This window comes from Uloborus diversus, chromosome 1 (genome assembly GCF_026930045.1).
Source record: "Uloborus diversus isolate 005 chromosome 1, Udiv.v.3.1, whole genome shotgun sequence".
Taxonomy (NCBI): domain Eukaryota; kingdom Metazoa; phylum Arthropoda; class Arachnida; order Araneae; family Uloboridae; genus Uloborus; species Uloborus diversus.
The window spans coordinates 136,864,397-136,886,159 of NC_072731.1; the positions used below are offsets into that span (position 1 = coordinate 136,864,397).

At 33.8% G+C, this 21,763-nt stretch overlaps 2 protein-coding genes across 2 annotated transcripts in view; one reads left to right on the plus strand and one right to left on the minus strand.

Annotated features, from left to right (window-relative positions):
- The window catches only part of LOC129232319 (NAD(P) transhydrogenase, mitochondrial-like), a 93,863-nt gene that overhangs the window by 70,767 nt on the left and 1,333 nt on the right, over positions 1-21,763 (minus strand). The gene's annotated exons all lie outside the window — the stretch shown is intronic.
- The window catches only part of LOC129232347 (isocitrate dehydrogenase [NADP], mitochondrial-like), a 53,059-nt gene continuing 42,314 nt past the window's right edge, over positions 11,019-21,763 (plus strand). The window contains exon 1 of the mRNA XM_054866498.1: positions 11,019-11,132. Coding sequence (XP_054722473.1) covers positions 11,030-11,132 — 103 coding nt within the window. The 5' untranslated portion in view covers positions 11,019-11,029. The remainder of the gene's footprint in view (positions 11,133-21,763) is intronic.

Below are 21,763 nucleotides of genomic sequence, written 5' to 3' on the forward strand. Positions count from 1 at the left end.
CAATAGCCTCGCTCACTATGTTTCATAACTCAGGTGTAAAATCAGCAAAAGGGTTATCCTGATAGTTTATCCTTTCCGTAGTTACTTCGTACTTGCAAACTTGCATGTTTTAATTTTTTAAAAAGTGCCATTGTGACCCATACTAAGCAGCTATAATGCGGCAAAGGTTAAATAATTAAGTAATTACTTAACTGGGACATTGTTTTGATAGTATTACGAAATAAAACCGCCAAAACAAGAGAGCCACAAAATTTTCTTTGGTTTATGTCGAATCTTCAAGGTACATTCCGCAAACTTTTTGTTTTTTTGTGAATTACCTCAAATGCTTTTTGAGCTTGCTTTTATTTCACTTTTCAACGCTTTGATAATAATTAAGTAATTTTAAACAAACTGGATAAAGATATTTCAGATTTTATTGGTTCTCTAAACAGTTAAATAATTTTGATAATTTGAAAAAAAAAATGCGCATTTTATTCAAAATTTTTGCTTGTTTGTGAAGAATAGAATTTTACTCAGAAACTAACAAAGATATGATCACAGTCATATTTAGCTTTTATGAAGCCCTTGTTTTGTTGCGTCGATTGCCACTATTTTCAGTGTTTTATTTCAAATAGTTCGCGAGTTATGAGTGTTTTAGCAAACGGCTCCCCCACTTCTTTCCCCCCTCCCTCGGGGTTGTCGACCACCCAGGGGTGGGGGCGGCAACATGTGGTTTCATAATCACTATAGTGCCTGTGACATTAATCAGAAATAATTTTGCGTCAGGTCTCCATGCATACTCAAAACCCCCCTTCAGATCCTGAACTATACTGCAAATCGTGTTCGAGCTTGCTACTGTCATTTTGTTTTTCAACGCGTTAACAGTACTTAAATAGTTTTAACAAACTGAATAATGATATTTAGGACTTTATTTGAAAAAAAAAATCAAACAATTTTGATTTGGAATTTATTTTGGTCAAAAAAAGTTTGTTTTGCGCATTTTATTCAAAAATTTTGCTTGTTTGCGAAAAATGGAATTTTACTCAGAAACCAACAAAGATAGGTCCATAACCATATTTAGCTTTTATAAAGCCCTTGTTTTGTTGCGTCGATTGCCACTTTTTTCGGTGTTTTATCTCAAATAGTTCGCGAGTTATGAGTGTTTTAGTAAACGGCTCCCCCACTGCTTTCCCCCCTCCCCCGGGGTTGTCGACCTTCCAGGGGGGCGACGACATGTGGTTTCATAATCACCATCGTGCCTGTAACAATAATCTGAAATAATATTGCGTCAGCCTTTCCATGCATGCTCAACCCCCTTCAGATCCCGGTCTAAACGTACATTACAGAGAAAATCAACAAAATACACGCTCTATATATATATATATATATATATATATATATATATATATATATATATATATATATATATATATATATATATATATATATAATTTATAATAATAATAATAGTTATAATTATAATACGAGTGAAGAATATTGAAAAGACAAAACCAAAAGGACATAGATGCGCAACGCAGCAAAACTAAAAAGCCAAGTAAGTATATAAAACATACAAGCCAAATGACAAGTTTTAAACAATTTTTAAGAATAATAATGATGAGAAAAAGAAAAATACAAGCAGCAATTATTAGAAAAAGTAGGAAAGGTTGAATCCCGAGCTCATCAGTAGTGGAAGATTCAATAGGTATGGTAGAAAGACCAATAAATTAAACTACAAACTAAAAAGAGAGTGTTTAAGCTCCAGTATATGCAATACATAAAAACATACTGGACTAAACGCACCACATGGTAAACTATATGCAATAAACAAGAACTTAAACCTAAAATTAATATCTTAAATATAAATCTTAAATTTTATTCTAAATATCAAATTTCAACGCGGATGGAGCACAATCATGGAGGAGACGGTTACATATTAGCCAAGGATGAATTTCACACAAAATGCTATGCAACTTAAATACATATCTTGTAATGTAACTTTTCGTTATACCGTGACAGAGTACTCTTTAACCAGTAAAACAAAATGATAAATGACATTCTATTTGGTATCATTTTTGAACCGTTTCACCACCGGAAGCCACATTTAAATTAGGCAGTGAGAAAGGAGTCCGCTGCCTATAATGCCATAAGCCTTATAAATGCGACTTTTACGTAATTATAAGTTTTTATATAGCTTTATCTTATCACTGTATTGCATTTTTTAAAATAGCGATGGGGGGTAAATATCATTAAGTATTTTATTTATTATTTTGCATATGAGTTATTCAAGGAAAATAATTTTTGTATTTCCACAAGAGTAATTAACAACTGTTGCATTATTTCTTTTAAAAAATAAATTTAAAATTATAACTTCAATAAAACAGAAATATTTTCAATTATTTATTTTAAGTATTTTAACATACTACTATAAAGAACTTCGCAAGAAAAATAACAATTAGCAACTACAAATGAGCAACATATCGCAATAATACGTGAAGTAATTTTAAATCCGATAAAAAATTTAGTAGGCTTTTTGTTTTTGTTTCTTACTTGAAATTAATTGAATATTACTATAGTTGGCTTATCCTGACTTTAAGCTGAAATATTACTATAGTTCGAAAGGACAGATTATCTTATTTAAACATTTATCTTAATAATTTTATGTGCAATACATTTTAAATTGTCGCAATCTGTACAGTTAAATATTAATTATTACAGCTAATTTTTATAAAGGACGCACGTCCCCCAACTCTGGTATATAGTATACATCTGAGAAACAGTTAACAGGAAAAACAGAAACCTAATGTGCTTGAGATCAAAACTCTTTCTGTGTACCTTAAAAAAAAAAAAAAAAAAACTCAATCATTTATAGTTCAGGTGCTATGGTGTAGGACTGACACTCCAAATATGCCATGTTGTTTGTTAGAAGACTAATTTACTGCACGTCCTATGCAAGAGTTGTGCATTTAATCAAAATAAAGAGCAAATATTTGGTACATTTACAGTTTCGATCCAGCTATCATAATTTAGAATTATCATTTCAGTGAATATATTTTTCAACTTTACAAATTTGATTTGGATAAGTCTGTATAAGCCAGATATCTGGATAAACGGGGGCAAAATAAACGAGGTTCTACTGTAATTATAAATATGCATCAAAAGTACCAAAAAAAATTTTTCAAGTTTAGAGCCGTAAAAAATAGCTAATTTCTGACACATTGATTGACGTTGATGATTTAAGCATGTTTTAAATATTGTGTGGGTGGAAAAAATGTATTGAAACTAAGTCGAAAATTTCTTTTTTTAGTTCAATTTATAACCAAAAAAACCCTAGTATTTTCTAAAGAAAAATTGACAGCCTCCCGAACTTTAAGTTGAATCTCCATTATTATAGTGCGAGATTTTTTTCCAAACATGAGAAAAATTGTAAAATTCAACAAATTTATATTACATCATTCAAATTATATAAACAATGCCTTACTGCTCTCCTAACGACTTCAGCGTTTAACCACGATGATAAATAAGATGAAGATTGTTAGGGGGCTCTTTTTCGTGGTCTTTCGCTCTCTTTATAAATTCAGCTTCAGCTTCAGATAGTATTTTCGACATATTTTAAAATTGATTTAAACCTATACAAGATGAGCAAAACATATCCTGAGAACGGAATGAAAAGCAGGAAAAAAGTAAGTGATACGAGCTATAGAAGATACTCTTAAGAGAATGATTCTGTTGGATAAAGATAGTGGCTCCAATTCTTAAGCCATGGGCTACGACCAAGGGGACAGTGTAACGATTTTCCCTTTTAGCCCCCCCCCCCCGTGGGGTGGGGTAGACAAGTTCTCGTCATTGTAAAAGCTGAGATTAAGACATCATGCTGAAAACTTTATGACGTTTGATTGTGAAAAAAAGACATTTGAGCATTTCCGCTGTTTTGTATTGGTGTGTACTTCCCTCAGCTTTGCTCCTATATTTCTCCTACGAGAGGGAGATTCTTAGATAAGAAAAATAAGTACTGGTCACTCTAGGAAAACACATTCATTCTATTTACTGCACCCTCCTACTCTCTCTCTCTCTCTGTCTATCTTTCCCACTCTTTATCCACATTAAACCATGCTAACTTTCTGCTAGCACCTGCTCTGCGTGTTTTTTTTCTTTTTTTTTTGGGGGGGGGGCGGCTTTTAATAACTTGTCCTTCTTTAAAATATTACATTTAAGCACTTATTTAGTCAGTTTAGCGCCCTCAAAATCTGGCGCCCGGGGCACGAGCCCCTTCTGCCCCCCTCTAGTTACGTCCCTGTTTGGCGCCAATGTTAAGAATACTTTAATAATAAACTGATTAGTTTGATAATCCTTAAAGGAAAAGATGATGGAATTTAAAGACGAAACAAATTTTATTTTCGTCCAGATAAATTACAACAGGGTAGTTCTATATACAAAAGATCAGTGCAGTGGAAGATCTTTATCTTTGGTGGAAAGAACAAATCAGACAATATTTGAAGTTTTAAAAGTTTTCGTTCAAAAGATCGGACCACTAATCGATAGGAGTTGACTTCGCTCACTGATCGGCTGGATTACAGTAACGTGGTGGCTTGGCGACTTCGGCTATAAACAATAGAGTTGCGTGATCATTTGTTTGCATTTTAAAGCTATTGTTAATGTAATTTATAGTATTTTTTGTTTATTTGGCGAATCATTTCAAATTGCAAAGAATTGCTTTTCGTTTTTAAAGAGTTTTTAGTCATTTTAGTTGAAGAATGTGTTTATTTTGCATCGGGAGAGGGTGGGGGGGGATGAGTGATTTTCGCTTATTCAGAGAACTGTTTTCACCTTTATCATTTTTTTAAACGATATCTTTTCGATTGTTTTATTCTTTTTTATATGGGGTATGTTGCATCTGGATTTCCCGTTTGTTCTAGATGCATAGTTAGTTTTTTACACTTAATATCAGAGGACGCTTTTTATCCTTTGAGTACAGCTGAAGGAACAAACCATCACGTACGGGAGAAAAAAAAGTTGATAAAATAACTGCTCAGTCGGCATTAGATAAATCAAGTTGTAATAAATATACGCATTCTGACACCAAGCAGCTTAAAATATTTCCTTTTTACTTATTTTTTTTTCAACAAAACGGTTCAAACACTTGATAATTTATTGAAATTTTTTAACTTTTCAATTTACAAAGTTTGAACAGAACAACGTCTGTCGGGTCCTCTAGTGTATATATATATATATACATATATATATATATATATATATATATATATATATACTGTGTAAATAATTAATATATTTTTTTAAATTTATTTTATTTATTTATATTTGTTCCTAAATTTCTTTTATCAAGCATTTTCAACACATACTTTCAAGTTTGTAAGCCTATGTAATTCCATGTTGTTTCGAAAATTATTTTCCACGTACAGCCTAATGCTCACATCTTTTGAATCCAAAAAAAGAAAGAAAGAAATAACCCTTAAATGATTTTTCAACTTTTGAATGGAGATATTTTAAATCAAGAAATGAACAGTTTAAACAAGCTTAAAAATGTATACCAATGTAAATGTAACCAAACTAAAAGTAGAAAAAAACTGCAGCTTTGCCAGTGTCTCTTCTTTATTGCAACAAAAATCAAAATGTAAGTTCGAAATTCTACCTCAGACGATAGGTAAAACTAGTTATTTCAAAGGCATTTTGTTCGGAATTACAATTTTTAAGGTAAATTTTTTGAAATTAATCTCTAATGTGTAGAGTAGAAATGACATGGATTGTGAATCCATGTCATTTCAGCGATGCGATCCCCGCCATGCCGCGGAGAAAGGCAGAGGAAACAGTATTACAGAGAAAGTAGATTGAGTCGTTTCCAACTTAGTTCATGAATATCTGAAAGTGATGTTTTCTTTTTCATAATTTGACACTTTGTCGATACTATCACGCCACAAAGTGACTTGGAATCGCTGTCAAAACCGATTTGCTTCAAAACCAGCTTCGTCCGTGCTTTTACCTTATCGCCACAGTCACAGTAAAAACGTACAGGTAATATCAGCAACATTATTATAACAAAGCGCACCTATTTTACTGTTACTTTAGTGTATGATATAAAAGTGAGAAACTAAATAAATATAATTGAAAACCGAATGGAAAACTTCAAAAATAAATAATTAAATAAACAATAATACTAATAATAATAATTAATAAATAAATAAGGTCAATTTACTTCAAAACCAGCTCAATCCAGATTATTTGTATGTGTAAAAAAAAAAAAAAAACAATACTGCTAGTTTAAAAAAGAGAACAAAAACGAAGTCGCGCATCATCAAAAGTTGTTCAAATGAAAATTAATTCTTTTAGGAAAATTAAGAAGACAGAGCGTTTTGTCCTTCCTGTAGATTTTTTAAAAAATGAATTGAGCTGGTTTTGATATTGAACACCATCGGCATAGCGTTGGGGGGAGGGGGGGGGGGTCTTGAAACTGAAGTCTGCGAAACGCAATTAGTCTGTCTTTGGTTGCCTTAAGGGGGGGGGCATAACTCAGAAAATAATGTATAGGATAAATTCCATTAATCCCCTTTAGGGCCTGGGGGGGGGAGGGGCTCCTCTCCGCACTTGGATCGGCACAAAATTCCAAAGTAATAAATGGGATAAACTCCGTTTATCCCCTTGGGGCCTGGGGGGGGGGGGGAACCCTTCTATCTGGATCTGGATCCGCACAAAATTACGCCACGGAAAATCTCCATGTGCAATAAGTATAAATGAAATGTTTTGTTATCCACGAAGAGAGGTAAAAATCTCCCGCAAAGTGAAATTGAAACTGTTTTTCAAACTATGAGAAAAATAGAGTGACACGAAATGAAACAAAACCTTCAGTATATCGTCGCCTCCGAGCAACAGTAATAAGGCATCTTATCCCAGAAATAATACTAAGATATCTTATTGTTGTTCTGTGGCGACGATATGACGCAGTATCTTCTAAACTGCAAGGATTTATATTTGGAAAACATTGATTGATTCTCTCAAGCGTCAATCCTTATCTTTGTCTGTTATGAAAGGGGAGAGAAAGGACTTCCGTTATTTAATCGTTTCTTAAGAATATAATGCTTCTTTGAAATTCCGTATTTTTCCGCAAAGAATAATACTAACGAGTGGATTTTTTTTAAATGAGCAGTACATATCACTGTGTTTTTTTTTTTGCTTTTAGATTTGTAGAAGGATTTTTCTTTCTTTCTTTCTTTTTTAAACTTAAAAGTAGGATTAGAAAAAAAAATGTTCTTCATAAAGACAAAAAAAAAAAAAAAAAAAAAGGCGACTTGTGGGAAGTCTTGTTGTTCCGACAACCACATAAGTAAAAAAAAAATAATAATTGATAGTGCTTCTTCAACATTTAGTGCATTTAAAAAAAATTTTGGTGCATATTTTAGGGATTTTTAAATACACTACGTGCATACAAGCCCGTCATTTAAAAGTGCCTAGAGGGGGAAAATGCCTCCCCCCTGATTTGAGAATTTAATGAAATTACGTATAGGTGGGCGCGGTTTTTGTTGTTTTTCACAAAATTTGAGTTGGTATAACCCTTTGACACCAAGCCACTCTGGAAAAAATCGAAATAATGTGGCTGCTTGCCTACTACTTGTAGTGATTTTTTAGTGCATATAATCCGAGCTTTACTGCCGTGTGCAGGTAAACGGCAGTATCTGCAGAAATGAGTTTGCAAGATATTTGAAGAAACGTGTTTTAGATTCAATACGAACAATAGGGAAATGTTGGAATTAGACATCTTTTTCACGCCTTTTTTTTCAGCGAAAACCAAATAAGCGAGCTTGCAAAATAAAGATAACTTACAATAGATGACAAAAGTGCAAAAAATAAATAAATAAATAAATAAATAAATAAATAAATAAAATAAAAATAAAAAAGGAAAAATTTGCAGTTACTGCCCTTTACCTGCACACGGCAGTTTAGTGATAGGTTCTAAAATGCGTTTTTTTATCAACAACAGCAGCTGATTTAATATCAGTAAAATTTTGATTACGATTGAGAAATATAATCTACGTGATCTCATTTCGATTCTGATAACGCAAAAACTTTCATAAGAGATTCAAAAAGAAAGTGGAACAATTCTTGAGAGGAAGAGATCTTTCAGAGCGAGATGTTATTGCTTGCATCCTTATCTGTAGTAATGCAAGTTGCAGCTTGAGAGTCAGATACGACTCAGTTGGTTGCTCTACCCAACAACCACAAATTAAAAATATTAAAAAAAAAAAAAACAAAGAGTGTAGAAAACTTTCAATCCCCCCCCCCCCCACTGGGTACGTCCCTAGTATTATTGGCGCAACCAGAAAAAAAAGTTTGGAGGAGGGGGAGATACGGTAAATTTCAGTTTTTCATATGGGGCTGTCCACGTTCGTAAAACTGTGACTGTTTGTGATAAGGAGTAGGAAGAGGGTAAAAAAGGAATGTGACAACACATTTTTTTTTTTGAATGAAAATATATTTTTAAAAAATAGCGTGATATGTGACTAGGGGACTTTGGCACATCGTGACAATGGGGTTACGGGTAAAAGTGCTGAAAAAAAAATAAATAAAAAAAAAACGCGACATCATTTATGGACAACCCTTGTAGTCAAAAAAGGAAAATTTGTGCGTTTCAGAAGGGGGAGGGGGGAGTCTATTCCAAATACCTCCCTTGTATACGTCTCTGGTAATGTAGTGAACATAGGCGTGATACATGTAGCTTTCTTCATGTGGGTAAGTTTCCTAAAATTTTCCTGTGTAATTTTTTGAGTAATCGTCATTTTTGTGATTTTTCCTTAATTCATGATAACCAATGTATGTGCTCGTATTATCCGCATTGTTCTGAAACCATTTTCACATCATGCCTTAATCTTTTGTTATCTCCATTGTTGACTCTGGGACATGGTTTTAAGGTAAAGTGCATTTTTGCTACGTTAAATAAATCTTACTAGTGCTAGTTTTTTTTTTTTTCATCTCTTTTTCAATTTCTTGCCTCCCCCTCCCCCGCACTGCGAGGTCTGCGGGTACGCAGTCCCGGCTTGGGGGGTGGGGGGCGAAGCATGGCAGACACACCTTCTTCATTTCAAAAACTTACTTTCCAATATTTGATTTTTTAATATTTTAATAATTTTTGAGCAATCACGATTGCTTATTGCTTTCATTTGACTGTTTTTGGCGTGCTATCATTTTTCCCACCGGCGCGGCGCCACCCTCTGCCAGCACCACCCGTCGCGTCGGCCGGCCTCACGATGCTGCTCCTCTAGCGAAAACCGTCTCCAGGTTGCGTCCATGTCCTACACACACACGCATACATACACGAACACACAAACACATACACACACATACACAAACACCACACATGCACAAACACCACCATACACACACATACCCCTACACACATACACAAACTCATACACACACAAACACATACACACGTGCATGCATACAGACACCTACACATACACACAAATACACACAACTGCCCACACATTCATGCCTGCACACAGACACAAACACATAGGCTTACACACACATACACATACCCCTCCCCCACGCACACAAACACTCATACACACAACTACCCACACACTCATGACTGCACACAGACACAAACACACATGCCTACACACATACACATACCCCCCCCCCACACACACATACAAACACACACTCGTGATTGCGAAAAACATAATTTGAATTCAAGATGACAAAATTCAAATTAATTTTTTTTTAATATTTATTTTTGCCTGTTTTTGTTTGTGTTTAGCGATCTTTATAAGATATGTACATCAAGCCTTCTTTCTTGTTTTTTTCTTCTTTCTTAAACTTTTCCGGGAAAATAAGCTAAAAACGGGAGGGCATCTTTGGGAACGTTTGAGGACCCGCAGTTATTTTTTTAAATTGAAACCCCAAAAAGCGACATTTCATTTCAATTATCCGTTGGTGAAATTATAAGTTTCGGTCCGCATTGCCAATGTCTACTAAGTCAATAGGGGTATCGTTTAATATAGGACATCGAGGGCAGGAGTGCCCAGCCCCTAAGGGCAAGGGCGCACCCCATCCAATATCGCGAAACACCCCCCAAAGCAAGAGCCCCCCCGAAAATGAGAAACAAACACCTGAAAACAGCCCCCGTAAAAATTTTAATGGCGTAGTCTGCGCCATGCCCTCCCTTCCCCCCCCTAAGTGGGCACCTCTGCAACGGTAGCTATTATGCTCTGTCTCATTATTCTAAACCTTTACAAAAAACGGAAAAGTCATCAGTTATCACTCACCGTAGGGGTTATTGAACCACCGCAGGTGGCGAACGGGATTGGCGAGCGAAGCGAGCAGGGGCTGAGCTCCCTAATATGAAATAAAGGGGAGAAGAAATCGCAATCATCTGTAGAGTACCCTATTTTTAAAGAATCTTTTTAAAATAAAAGAAAGATGAAAATGAATAAATATACAAATAATAATAATAATAAAATAATCTGCTGTTTTTTAATGCTTACTCAAAGATGCAAGAAAAATTACAAAAATATATTCAAATTTAGAATCATTATTATAATAGAAAAAGAAAGTGCAAAAGTAAAATAATTCCCATAGCTATAAAGCAAAAAACAAATAAATAAATGAATTTCTCGGCTTTATCCCTATCACTAATTAAAAAAAGAACAATACATAATGAAACATTAAAAGTAATTTTCTGCTATTAGCAAAAAAAAATCCTTTGATAATTGTTGATATATAAATCTGTGACAAATTTCAATAAATCACTTTCACAAAGAAAGCATGAATGATTCAGAATTACTACAGTGAGCGATAATCTTTCTACGTAAGTAACCCTTCCATTTTAAGGTATTGTTAAAAAAAGTGATTTTCATCCAATCAAAAACGCTTTCACAATTTGTTCAGGTTTAATCAATGAAGTAACGTGATCGTTGATTGGTGAAAGAGGCTGCCGATTGAAAACCCCTAGCATTGGCGCAGCTCGCTCAAAATTGGTCTTTCTTTTCGATCTACAGCGTGAGAAAGAGTCAACGTACTATTAACTATTCCCATCATGGCAAGCGCAGTTGCAAAAATTTCTCGCTCTGTTCTAAAAAAATCAGCAGATCACGTCAATAAACCAAGCTCAAAAGTTCTCAAGCTGCAATCCCGGCAATGTAAGTACAATATTTATAAAATTTGATTGTACCGGCACTATTACCGGCATCTACTTTTTAGCGATAAGTAGGCTTAGCAAGGGTTATGTGTCAAGTGGGGAAGATTGCTACATCTGGCCACGTGTATGTTACGAATTACGTTTTGTATTGTTTACATTTGTAAACAGTGCTACAATTTGTAGTTGTGGGAAATTCGAGTGTAGTTATAGCTACACACATGATTGCAAAATCAAACATGACAGTTGGGGTGCATCAAAAATTACGGTTTCGAGAAAAAGATCTTTTATTAAAACAAATCATTTTATTTTACACTCTATTTAAATTTTGTTTAAATATGTTATTGGCAATTTGTGAAACTTAAAAAAAAATTATTTCCTCAATTAAAAGATTTTTCCTTAAAAAAATTTACGGGTAGTTCAGTAAACAATGCAAAAATAAACCTTATGTGTTTTTTGTAAGTATTTTGTCCTTTTAGTACCTTTTTGTAACATATCTACAAATTCATTTGATTTTCTGTAAATTTCAATGCTTAAAATATAAAGGGCATCAAACATTTCAATTGTTGAACTCATTTATGGTAGCTTTTAGGCTCATATTTGATGGACGTAGCTCACCTTTTCTTTTCTACGTAATTTTATAAACATAACAAGCTGAAAGGATTTTTGATTTTTTTTAAATTAAAATTTCGATTATTTAAATGGAAAATTGTTTTGCTGTACGAACGAGGTGATTTTACTTGCAATCAAATAACTATTTTATGTATGTAATGAGGTGGGAAAGCAGATAGTTAAAAGTGAGTGAAGTGAATATAATTATTAAAAAACAGCGTTTTTTTAATGGATAGGATTGTTCGATGATAAACTGGACTTTTTTAAAACTTGAAGCAATTAAAATGAAAAAAACTTTTTCTGCAGAAACCTTCATGTTGAAGCGTACATTATTCTCAATTTTAATGTACATTTTCTTGATTTTATTATGAAAAAAATAATTCTTTGGTGAAACTATGACTCTTATTGAAAATGAATGTAAATTCACAAGAGGAGATGAAGTTAGTGTTCAAAAAGTGTAGAAAACACTTACAATTTACATTTATTGTGATTTTGTTTCACTTGTTGTTTTCATTATAAATTTTAAAAAAGTAAACAACACAAATATATGAGTCCTCCTGTTATATAATTACTCTTCTTAGGAAATGCTGGATGAAACAAAGTGCAACCACCTACATGTGGTAGGTTCTGAGTTGTTAATGCAACAAAACATAATGGTATTTCCTGTAAAGACCTGTATACTGCACATTTATAGTAAAAAAAAATACAACTGGGTTGTAAGAGAAGAAATACAGCAATGCACAAAAAAAGCTAAAAACGACAATTTTTGGTTAATTTCACATATTTTTGCGGCATATGTGAGAACTAAAAACTGTTAAAAAATGTAAATATTAAAAAAAATGTATGAAAAGAGTGTTAAAAGGAAGCATTTAAATGGTGTTAGAACAAAAATTGTGAACATTAGGATTGTTATAAAAATATTTGAAAATTGACTCCGCCAATGTGCAATCTAAAGACATAAATGCAGTCGAACCTCCATATATCGAACTTCTACATATCGAAATTTTCTATATATTGAAATCCTAGTAAATTTCTATGTTCATTATATAGAAAAATTGTTTCTGTATATCGAAAAACTCTATATTTCGAAATTTTTTCGAGACATTCATAGATTTTTTTCCCACTTTAGACTGTTTGTCTCATGAAAAATAAAGGTTAGAGGACAAATTACGTTCACTAAAGGTTGCTACGGAACTCATAAGAAATCTGGGGTTGAAGGGTGTCTAGTTAAGTAGATGTTCCATTCTTAAATTTCCCCAAGTTTATTTCAAGTCTTGACTGTAACCAGTAACAATGTAAAATCAGTTTCAAATTATCTCTTTTATTTGTTGATTATTTCTAGTCTTCTTATATTTAATACTAGTGATACCCGCATGGCTTTGCCCGTAATAGAAAAATCAAAAGCTCTTTTGGTTCGCCTGTATATTTACAAAAAATGTATGGTGAATTTTCTCGCCAGTTGGCTTTTACCCATCTTACGGTTCCACGTTATGATCATTTCGTAATTTACTCGTCCATCTTATGATATTTTTTTTCTTAAAATTCGAATAGAAAAAGAACCACATCGAATTTTTGAAAAATCGCTTCGAGGTGTACACCCCCATGCTACATACTAACTTTGTGCCAAATTTCGTGAAAATTGGCCGAACGGTTTAGATGCTATGCGCGTCACAGACATCCAGACATCCTCCGGACAGAGAAACTTTCAGCTTTATTATTAGTAAAGATAAAGATAAAGAAAAATCATTCAAGTTAAGTAGACTGATTTTTTACTTTTCTCTCGATCACATTGTTAAAACGAAAATCCCTTAATGTTGCAATCAAGTTGAATTGCCGAACAATATGAGGATGGTTGGCGTAAAAATGTAATGTCTGTTAATTTTTTAATCATTAACTTTCATTTAATCCGATACTACTCGTATAAATTATAAATTGTGTTTCATACACGACAATTAGCTTTTATTTTAATGTTTGAGGATACTTTTATGATAAAATAAGATCATTTCCATATATCAAAATTTTTATATATCGAATTTTTTTCCTGCAATTTGCTACTTCGATATATGGAGGTCCGACTGTATTAATGTTTAAAAAAAATTATTTTTCCATGTGTAGGATGGCAATTGACATTTTTTTTGCTGTTAGAAGTTTCTTCTCGAAAATATCCTTTTTTTGGCCCACCCTAATGTATAATGCCATGTGCATGTAACGGGCAGTAACTGCAAATTTTTCGTCTTTCATTTATTGACATTTTTATCTTTATGGTGCAAGCTTGCTTATTTGGTTTTCACTGAAAAAATACCCATCTAACTCCAACTCAAAAAGTCCAAACTCATTTTCCTATTGTTAGTATTAAATCCACCACACATTTCTTCAAATATCTCAAAAACACATTTTTGCAAATACTGCTGTTTACCTGCACACAGCAGTATGCATGGTTCAATCCACAGGTAATGAGCCTACTGACGCATGCACACCCTGCAGCTCGCGCCGCTTGACAGCGACGGTGGTGGGGGATGTTGGCTTTATAGTGCAACGCAGGTCAGTTGTAAAGGTCAAGATTCAGAAGTTTTCTAAGTGGCCAGTGGACCTGAAAAACTTGGTGGCCACCACTGTCGCCAAGATTTGAAGTACAAAATGGGAGAGGAGTTTTTACTACTTTCATGAAAAACAAATAAATAGAACTTTACAGAATTATATTTTAAAAGCTGTAAACATGCGTTTTTGTTTTTTCCCAAAATAAATAGATAAATAAATCCATGCTTGCATCTGCATACCCACAGACCTCGCAATGCGAGAGGGCCCACATCATTAAGGGGCCCAACCGTTCAAGAAATTGAAGGCAAAATGGAAACAAACTAGCACTAAGACTTATTAAGGTTACAAATATATACAGCTGACCTCTGGGGAGGAGCCCTACAGATTTTGTTGCAAGGGGGCCCAAAGTTTATAGATCCGGACCTGAATAAATTAATGAGAAATTGCCAGAAAACTGCATTTCAGATGAATTTTACAAAAAATACAATTTTGCTGATAAAATTTAACTTTTTCAGAAAATAATTTAAAAAAAACCCCCCTAATTTCTGGCCCTTTTAATCTTATTTTCAGTAGTTTGCACTGACGTAAGTATCCAATTCTGATAATTTTAATGATTAAAATCCCTCAAAAACAATAATTTAGATGAAAGAGTCAGTTTTTAGCACATTAGCATCCAAGCAATTGCAATATGGATAAAATGATATTCTGAAGATATTATTTTATCCATAATTTGATTATTAAAATTTGAATGAAAAAATTTGCATTTTTTTTAGAAAATAACTAATTATTCAGGAGAAAAAATATGGCACATTTTGCGTAATGTTCAACAGTTGGCATTGTATTGCAATGGACATCCAATTCTATATTTGGAAACTAAGGCACTTGAAGAATCTTGTCTACTTCCTTCTTGGAAGTGATCAAGTATGGCGACTGCACTAAAAATTAAGATTTAGATTTTTGAATTTGTAGCATAAAAATAATTATAAAATGTAAAATCCTCACTAAACATCAATTTAATTGAACTGTTATAGCTTTTAGCATATTAGCAGCGTCCAATGCAATAAGGATAAGATGAAATTTTAAATACAAAATTTTTCATTTCTCAAGAAAACTTTTAAATAATAAAAAATACATAAATAAATAAAATGCTTTACAGCACATTTTGCATCATTTTCATTAGTTTGAATTTGAATAAACAAATTCTGCTTTGTTTTTGCAAACTTAAGTACTTTGCCTACTTCCATCTTGTGAGTGACCAAATATAGCGTCTATGTTTCACACGTAACTGTATTGCTGTCCTGGTCAAAAAATGATCTTCCTTGATGTGTTTACCTTCAGGTGTATCTGTATGCTTCCAAAACGATTTATTTTCTTCCACCCTCTTGAGTTGGTGCATAATTCCTGTTCATCCCAAAATTTTGATTTCTAGGAACAACATGGGGGTAAATGGCGACTGAAGACGTTTTTTAGGTTGATACTTTTTCAAACTAGGTTGCCACGTGGTGATCGTGAATCTTGACCTTTTAGTCAGTTGCCTCCCAGCTTTCGGAGCAGTACCATCAGCTTTAACAGTAACCCCTATACGGTAATGCGTTACATGGCGATATGGAAAGTTCGTCAGAGCAACGCAAAGATATCAAATTTTGCTTTCGGTTTCCTTCCCAAATGTTCGCATTGCTTCAGCAGGCATCTGGGACTGAGAGTCTGTCGTATTCAGAAGAAGAAAAGTTGCACGCCGGCTTTCGTAAGGCCGGGAAGTGGTTGCTGACGAACCCCAGTCTGGACGCCCGTCCTCTGTCCGTACTGACGTGAATGTGCAACGAGTGCGTGAATTTTTGAACATGGACTGGTGTTTGAGTCTCTACTAAATAGCAAAAGCCCTGGACTTATCGGAAGCAAAGTGTAACGCATTGTTAAGGAGAAGTTGCGCATACGGAAAGTGTGCGAAACTACTTAAGTCAGCGCTGAAAAGAAAACGTTTTGACTCCATCAAGGACATCCCAGCACATTTCAATGCAACTCTTGCAGATATCTGGAAACAGGGCTTCAGGGATGCCTTTGAGTCATGGAAAAGCCGCCTATAGAAGTACATTGTTGCAGTAGGTGTCTATTTTTACGACTATTAGACAGTTGTACCAATCAGCTCAATAGATCTTCTTGAACCAAATGAGAATAACCATTTTTCAATCCCGTTTATGGCAAAGTATTTATTTTTTTCCTCAAAACAGCTTTAACTTTTAATAGAATTAATACCACTAGGAGAATGTAAAATAAACATAATTTGCACATCTACTAAGAGAAAAGAAAAAAAAACATTAAATTTTATTTAAAAATAAAGGTCAAAGCATTTAGGAAATTCTATTATGATTAGGAAAGTAAAGCAAAGCAAATGCAAAAAGCAGTGCTAATCTGAAGTTTACTAGAAAACAAGACCATTTACATATAGGTGAAATAAACGTACTATATATTGGTTAATTAAGGCCTCCCAATATTTTGTTCAAATAAGACTTTTTATGCTTTTTATTATTTATCATTATGAGAATAAATAATTAGCCCGAGAAAAACTATGCACTTCAAACTATTCATGACAAAATGTCGCACCCCCCTCCCCCCCCGAAAAAAATGGAATCATCAAGCATAGAACGCTTTCCACCACCCGGACCGCTTCCCGGTATACAAATTGTGTGTATAAAGTATTAAGCTAACTCGACGAATTGAAATAGAATTTTACGCCGCGAGTCAAATTTCCCCCTTTTTTTTTGAGAATTAAGGATTGTTTCACTTTCCCCTTGAGCTCTTTTTCTTGCGAGTTCTTTTTGTTTTTTATTGAAATGAGAATAAAAGCATTTTTCTACTTTTTGATAAATTTAAAAAAATAATAATTTTTTTTTTAAAATCAGTCTGAATGCCCCCCCCCTCCTCTTCTGGTTGCTGCGCCCTTGGCGAGTGCCACTTCTGCCAATCCCTTGGTACGCCACTGGATCGTGCCATATCCCCAGAAGTTTTTCCAAATTGAAGTCTAAAGAACACAGTTCTAGTCAATTTTTGGTGGTGTTAGAGACAGGGTTGGCAAAAACTCAATTTAAAAAAAAAAAGCCCATGGACTCAGGGTTTTTTGGGTATTTTTTTAAAAAAAACCCAACTAAAGTTGGTTTTTTTTAAAAAAGAAATGTGTGTTTTTTTTTTTTTTTTTTGTCTTTTTACAGGGAAAATGTGGAATACTTGTAGCATATTGTAGTGTAAATATATGGACAAAGCACGAAAGTTGTCTTGGGGTAAAAAAATCTGGAAAATTCAGTGTTTTCTGAAGAAAATTATAAAAAAGACGACGACACCCAAGAATAGTGAAGTTTCAGATTTTTTAGTTTCCATGATTACCAACAGTTAAGGCAAAGTTACTTCTTGAGTGATAAAATCTATTGTTCGTTTTCAGTTACTACATTTTTTTTTTGCATTTTAGTTTATTGTATTTCATTTTGTTATACAAAATTACTGTAGAGCCTCAAGTAGTTTAAATTCCTTATTACTGAACTCCAGATTAATCAAGACATTTCTGCCTGTTTTTCTATTTCTGTGCACAGAGTAAGAACTATTAAACTTTTTCATAAGATAATGAAAATACTGTACATCCTATTCTGTTTTCTGTCCGACCGTTTGTAAAACCTGTTTATTTCTTAAAAATATACCTTTTTTATTCGAGATTTGTGATGTATCGATTTGCAGAAAATAATTCATGTGAAAACCTTTGTTTTAGCTAGTAGTTTCCTCTGTACAATCTACAAATATTGAGAAAATCAGACGTGACAGGACTTGGTCAAGATAATTTGAGTTATTTATTGACCAGTTAAAGAAAAAAGTTAACTATATTTATTTAAAATCTAAGAAGTATTTTTTTAATGCCGTTAAGAGTTAAGAAATACAGTACAACCTCGATATCTCAAATCTCTCGGGACGAGAAAAAAATTCGAGATATCAAGCTTTGAGTTATTAAAGTTTAAAAAAAATTATACTAGAAACCCTCACAATTACTCACACATACGCTATATGCATTTATATATGTACTATGATACCACTTTTAATTACGACCAATATAAGTAGTCTTCAATATTTTACTAGATTTGAAATTTTATAGTTGTCGAAAGTGTACAGGAAGAGATTTTGAAATGAACAACAATTTCAACTTGTTTTTCACCTAAAAATTTAAAAATTCTTATTTTCAATTAGTAGCTCCCCACATTCAAAAAGTTTTCAGCAGCCATTTTGTAGGAGGTTAAAAAGCAAAATGATGAAGATGAGGAACGCATTATCCATTTTCACTTGTAAACTGACTGGCGAAACCCCTTTCCTCAAAGTGGACAACATGTTCGAGAGAAATGCACAAATATTCTAAATTCGGAAAAACACAGCACCCCTTTCATACCAACACTCCCCTATTATCTTGCTTCAATCCCCTAATCACAAAGTTTCCAAGAAGAAAGATGAAAGCTGGTCCCTGGAACTGGTTTTACTACAAAAATTGCCAAAGAAAAACGATAACTGAAACTTTCTTCTGTGCAAAAATTTCGACATAGCAAGGGTTTCGAAAAATACATTTTGAGATAATTATAGAAAATACACAGGGGTTTTATAGAAAATGCAGGGGAAAAATGTTTTTTTGAAACGTCAAGGGTTTCGAGATATCAAGGTTCGACTGTAGTATTCAAGTTCAAAATTCATTTTTATGTCCATTGTCTGTAGTAAGAACAAATAAAAAAAAGTTTAAATTGTAAAAGTATTTAAATTAATCAATTTTTTTAAATAAAATTCTCAGAAATTTTTAAAAAACTCAAAAGTAGGCTAAATAATAGTTTTTTTTAAATGGGTTTTTTCAAAAAAAAACCCATTGGCTCCAATCCGGACAACCCTGGGGGAGGGGGATTAAATTGGCGGCCCCTTAAATATTAAAACATTGCTTAAATAGATAAAGAAAAGATGGATTCTGCTTCTTGTTTTAAAACCAGTCATTAATTGATCTAAGTATTGATAATATGAGCTGAAAAGTACGTGTAATATTCATTCAGAAATAAGTGTTCCGGGAGTTTTTTTTTCCTAATTTTTTTTTTGAATTTAAGTCTTAAAAATGCATTTTTGACGATCTTTAATTATAACCAAATTAGTACAGTCAAACCTCCCTTAACGGACACTCCCAGATAGCGGATACTCCCCGTTAGCGAACAGTTTCTGAATCCTCAGACCCTCGAGATAGGAGTATAATGTATTTCACTCCTCGTTAGCGGATAGTAAATCAGCCGAATTTCGCTTTACTTTTCTGTGTGTGGTAAGATTTTGCTCAGCACTGCTTTTGCGGAAAGCATTTTTTTCTACTCCTTTACAATGTTCTGGGGCTAACAGGTACCGATAAGAAAGTTAACACCCCTTTTTCTCCAAAAACAGGAGCTATCAAGTCAAACTTTTTAGTCAAAGCTTATAAAAGTTTTGTTTTCATTTCATGCACGGAATTTCAGCAAAAAACAGAAGAAAAAAAAATCTTTCTGCTTTTACACAGTACCTTGCTTTGTCAGATTGCATGGGAGAGAAAAAATACTCTCGTGCAACTTAACGTCTCCCCCCCCCCCCCACCTCTTCCTAGATTTTGGGAGACGATCGTCAGCGCCACGTCCTTTCCCACCGGACGCTGATGAGGAATCGGAGCAGTTTGCCAGATTGAGTGAAAAGTAGCCGATTGCGCTACATTTTGCTACAATCTAAAACAAAAAAGGTGCTGAAAATCAACGACATTGATTCCATTGTGCTTGACTGGTTTTGTTCAGCTAAGAGGAAACAATTTACAAATGCCTTCCTATTTTATTTTCCAGAAAGATTCAGCTGATTATTTACTTAATAGTTAAGTTCACTTATATAAGCAATACTCACCAAGGGTGCCCATATAGGGGGGGGGAGGTAAGTGGGGCTCAAGCTTAATCCCTAGAAATGAGAACTTCCTTGCTTTTAGTGCTTTTTTCTTAGCAAAAATATATAAAAATTTCTTTTCCAGCAATTAATGAATAATTTATTGAATATATCAAATTTTAATATATCTAATCTGTACTGAAATCGGTTTCCACGGGGAAAATGTTCTGCTACACTAGTGATGTGGATCGGGTAAATACCCAGCGGGTAGGTAAATATTTTTTGGGTATTTACCCGGGTATTTACCCAAGGCCTGGGTAAATACCCAAAAACTGGGTATTTTATAAAAAATGCAAAAAAGTGAATGAGAAATTTTTTTTTTTTTAAATCTAAATCTGAAATAATTGGTGAAACTGATATATACATATGTATTACACAGTTTATAATTTTTTTTATTGAAAGACTTGATGAAATCATGAAAGAAACATCTCGTGAACCAAAGAATCTTTCTTTTCAATGTTATAATTGGAGAAGTATAAGCAATTCATTATGAACTTCAGGATTTCAAAATCACAAGCTAGGTTAGTCATATCCAAAAAGAAAAAAAGGAAGCATGAGGGATGTTTGGAAGAATAAACTGAGAAGTTATTAAGACACTGTGGTGTTATTTATTTTATTGATATTTAAGTGATAACATGGAAAATATAGAAACAATTTTCACATTAATAAGCAAAAAAAAAGCAAAAATTTTCTTTTCTGTTGCAATGCTCATTTGCATTTGCTCCCCTGTAGGGTGGGAAGGTAAATATTTTTTTGGGTATTTATCCGAAGGCAGGGTAAATCCCCTAGTACAGGGCTTCGCAACCGGTGTGCCGCGGCACACTGGTGCGCCGCGACAAGGAACCCGGTGTGCCGCAATATTTTCGTAGTTATATAAAAAGAAAGAACCTTGATGTATTTTATTTTAAAGTTACGACCGAATAGCGTTTGTATCGTTCTTTAACTTCTCAATTCACCCTGTCGATCTTGTGCAATAAGACATACAAAAGAAGGGGAGAGGCGGGATTTGCTGCCTCGCCTCTTTTAACTTCTTGTGATCCTATTGCTTTCAGTTTTTGAAAACGGATTCTAATTTCCACGAAATCAACAAATAATACAGAATTTTTTCTAAATATTTCGCAAACGGGATTATCCCCCCCCCCCATGCAGGGATCGTGCCCTCCCGCCCAGAATTTTAGCCACAGCTTTAACTTTTGTTTTCCTCTTTTCCGGTTCCGATACTAATTTCATTTTATCGTAGTTTCTCAAAGCTCGGTTCAGAGACTTAGAAAGCTGGAAATTAAAACCATATACTGTTTCCACCATCGTGAAGCTCTCATGGCAAAGATCTTAACAGGTGAGCTGAAGTCCACTTTGGCTGAAGTCGTGAAAATCGTGAATTTCATAAAATCGAGGCCGCTTAATTCTCCCCTTTTCTCCGTATACTTTGTGAAGAATTGGGTGCAGATCACCAACTTACCTCCCTACTTACTTCTTCATACAAAGATTCGCTGGCTTTCATGTGGTAAGATACTATCAATAATTTTCGAATTTAGG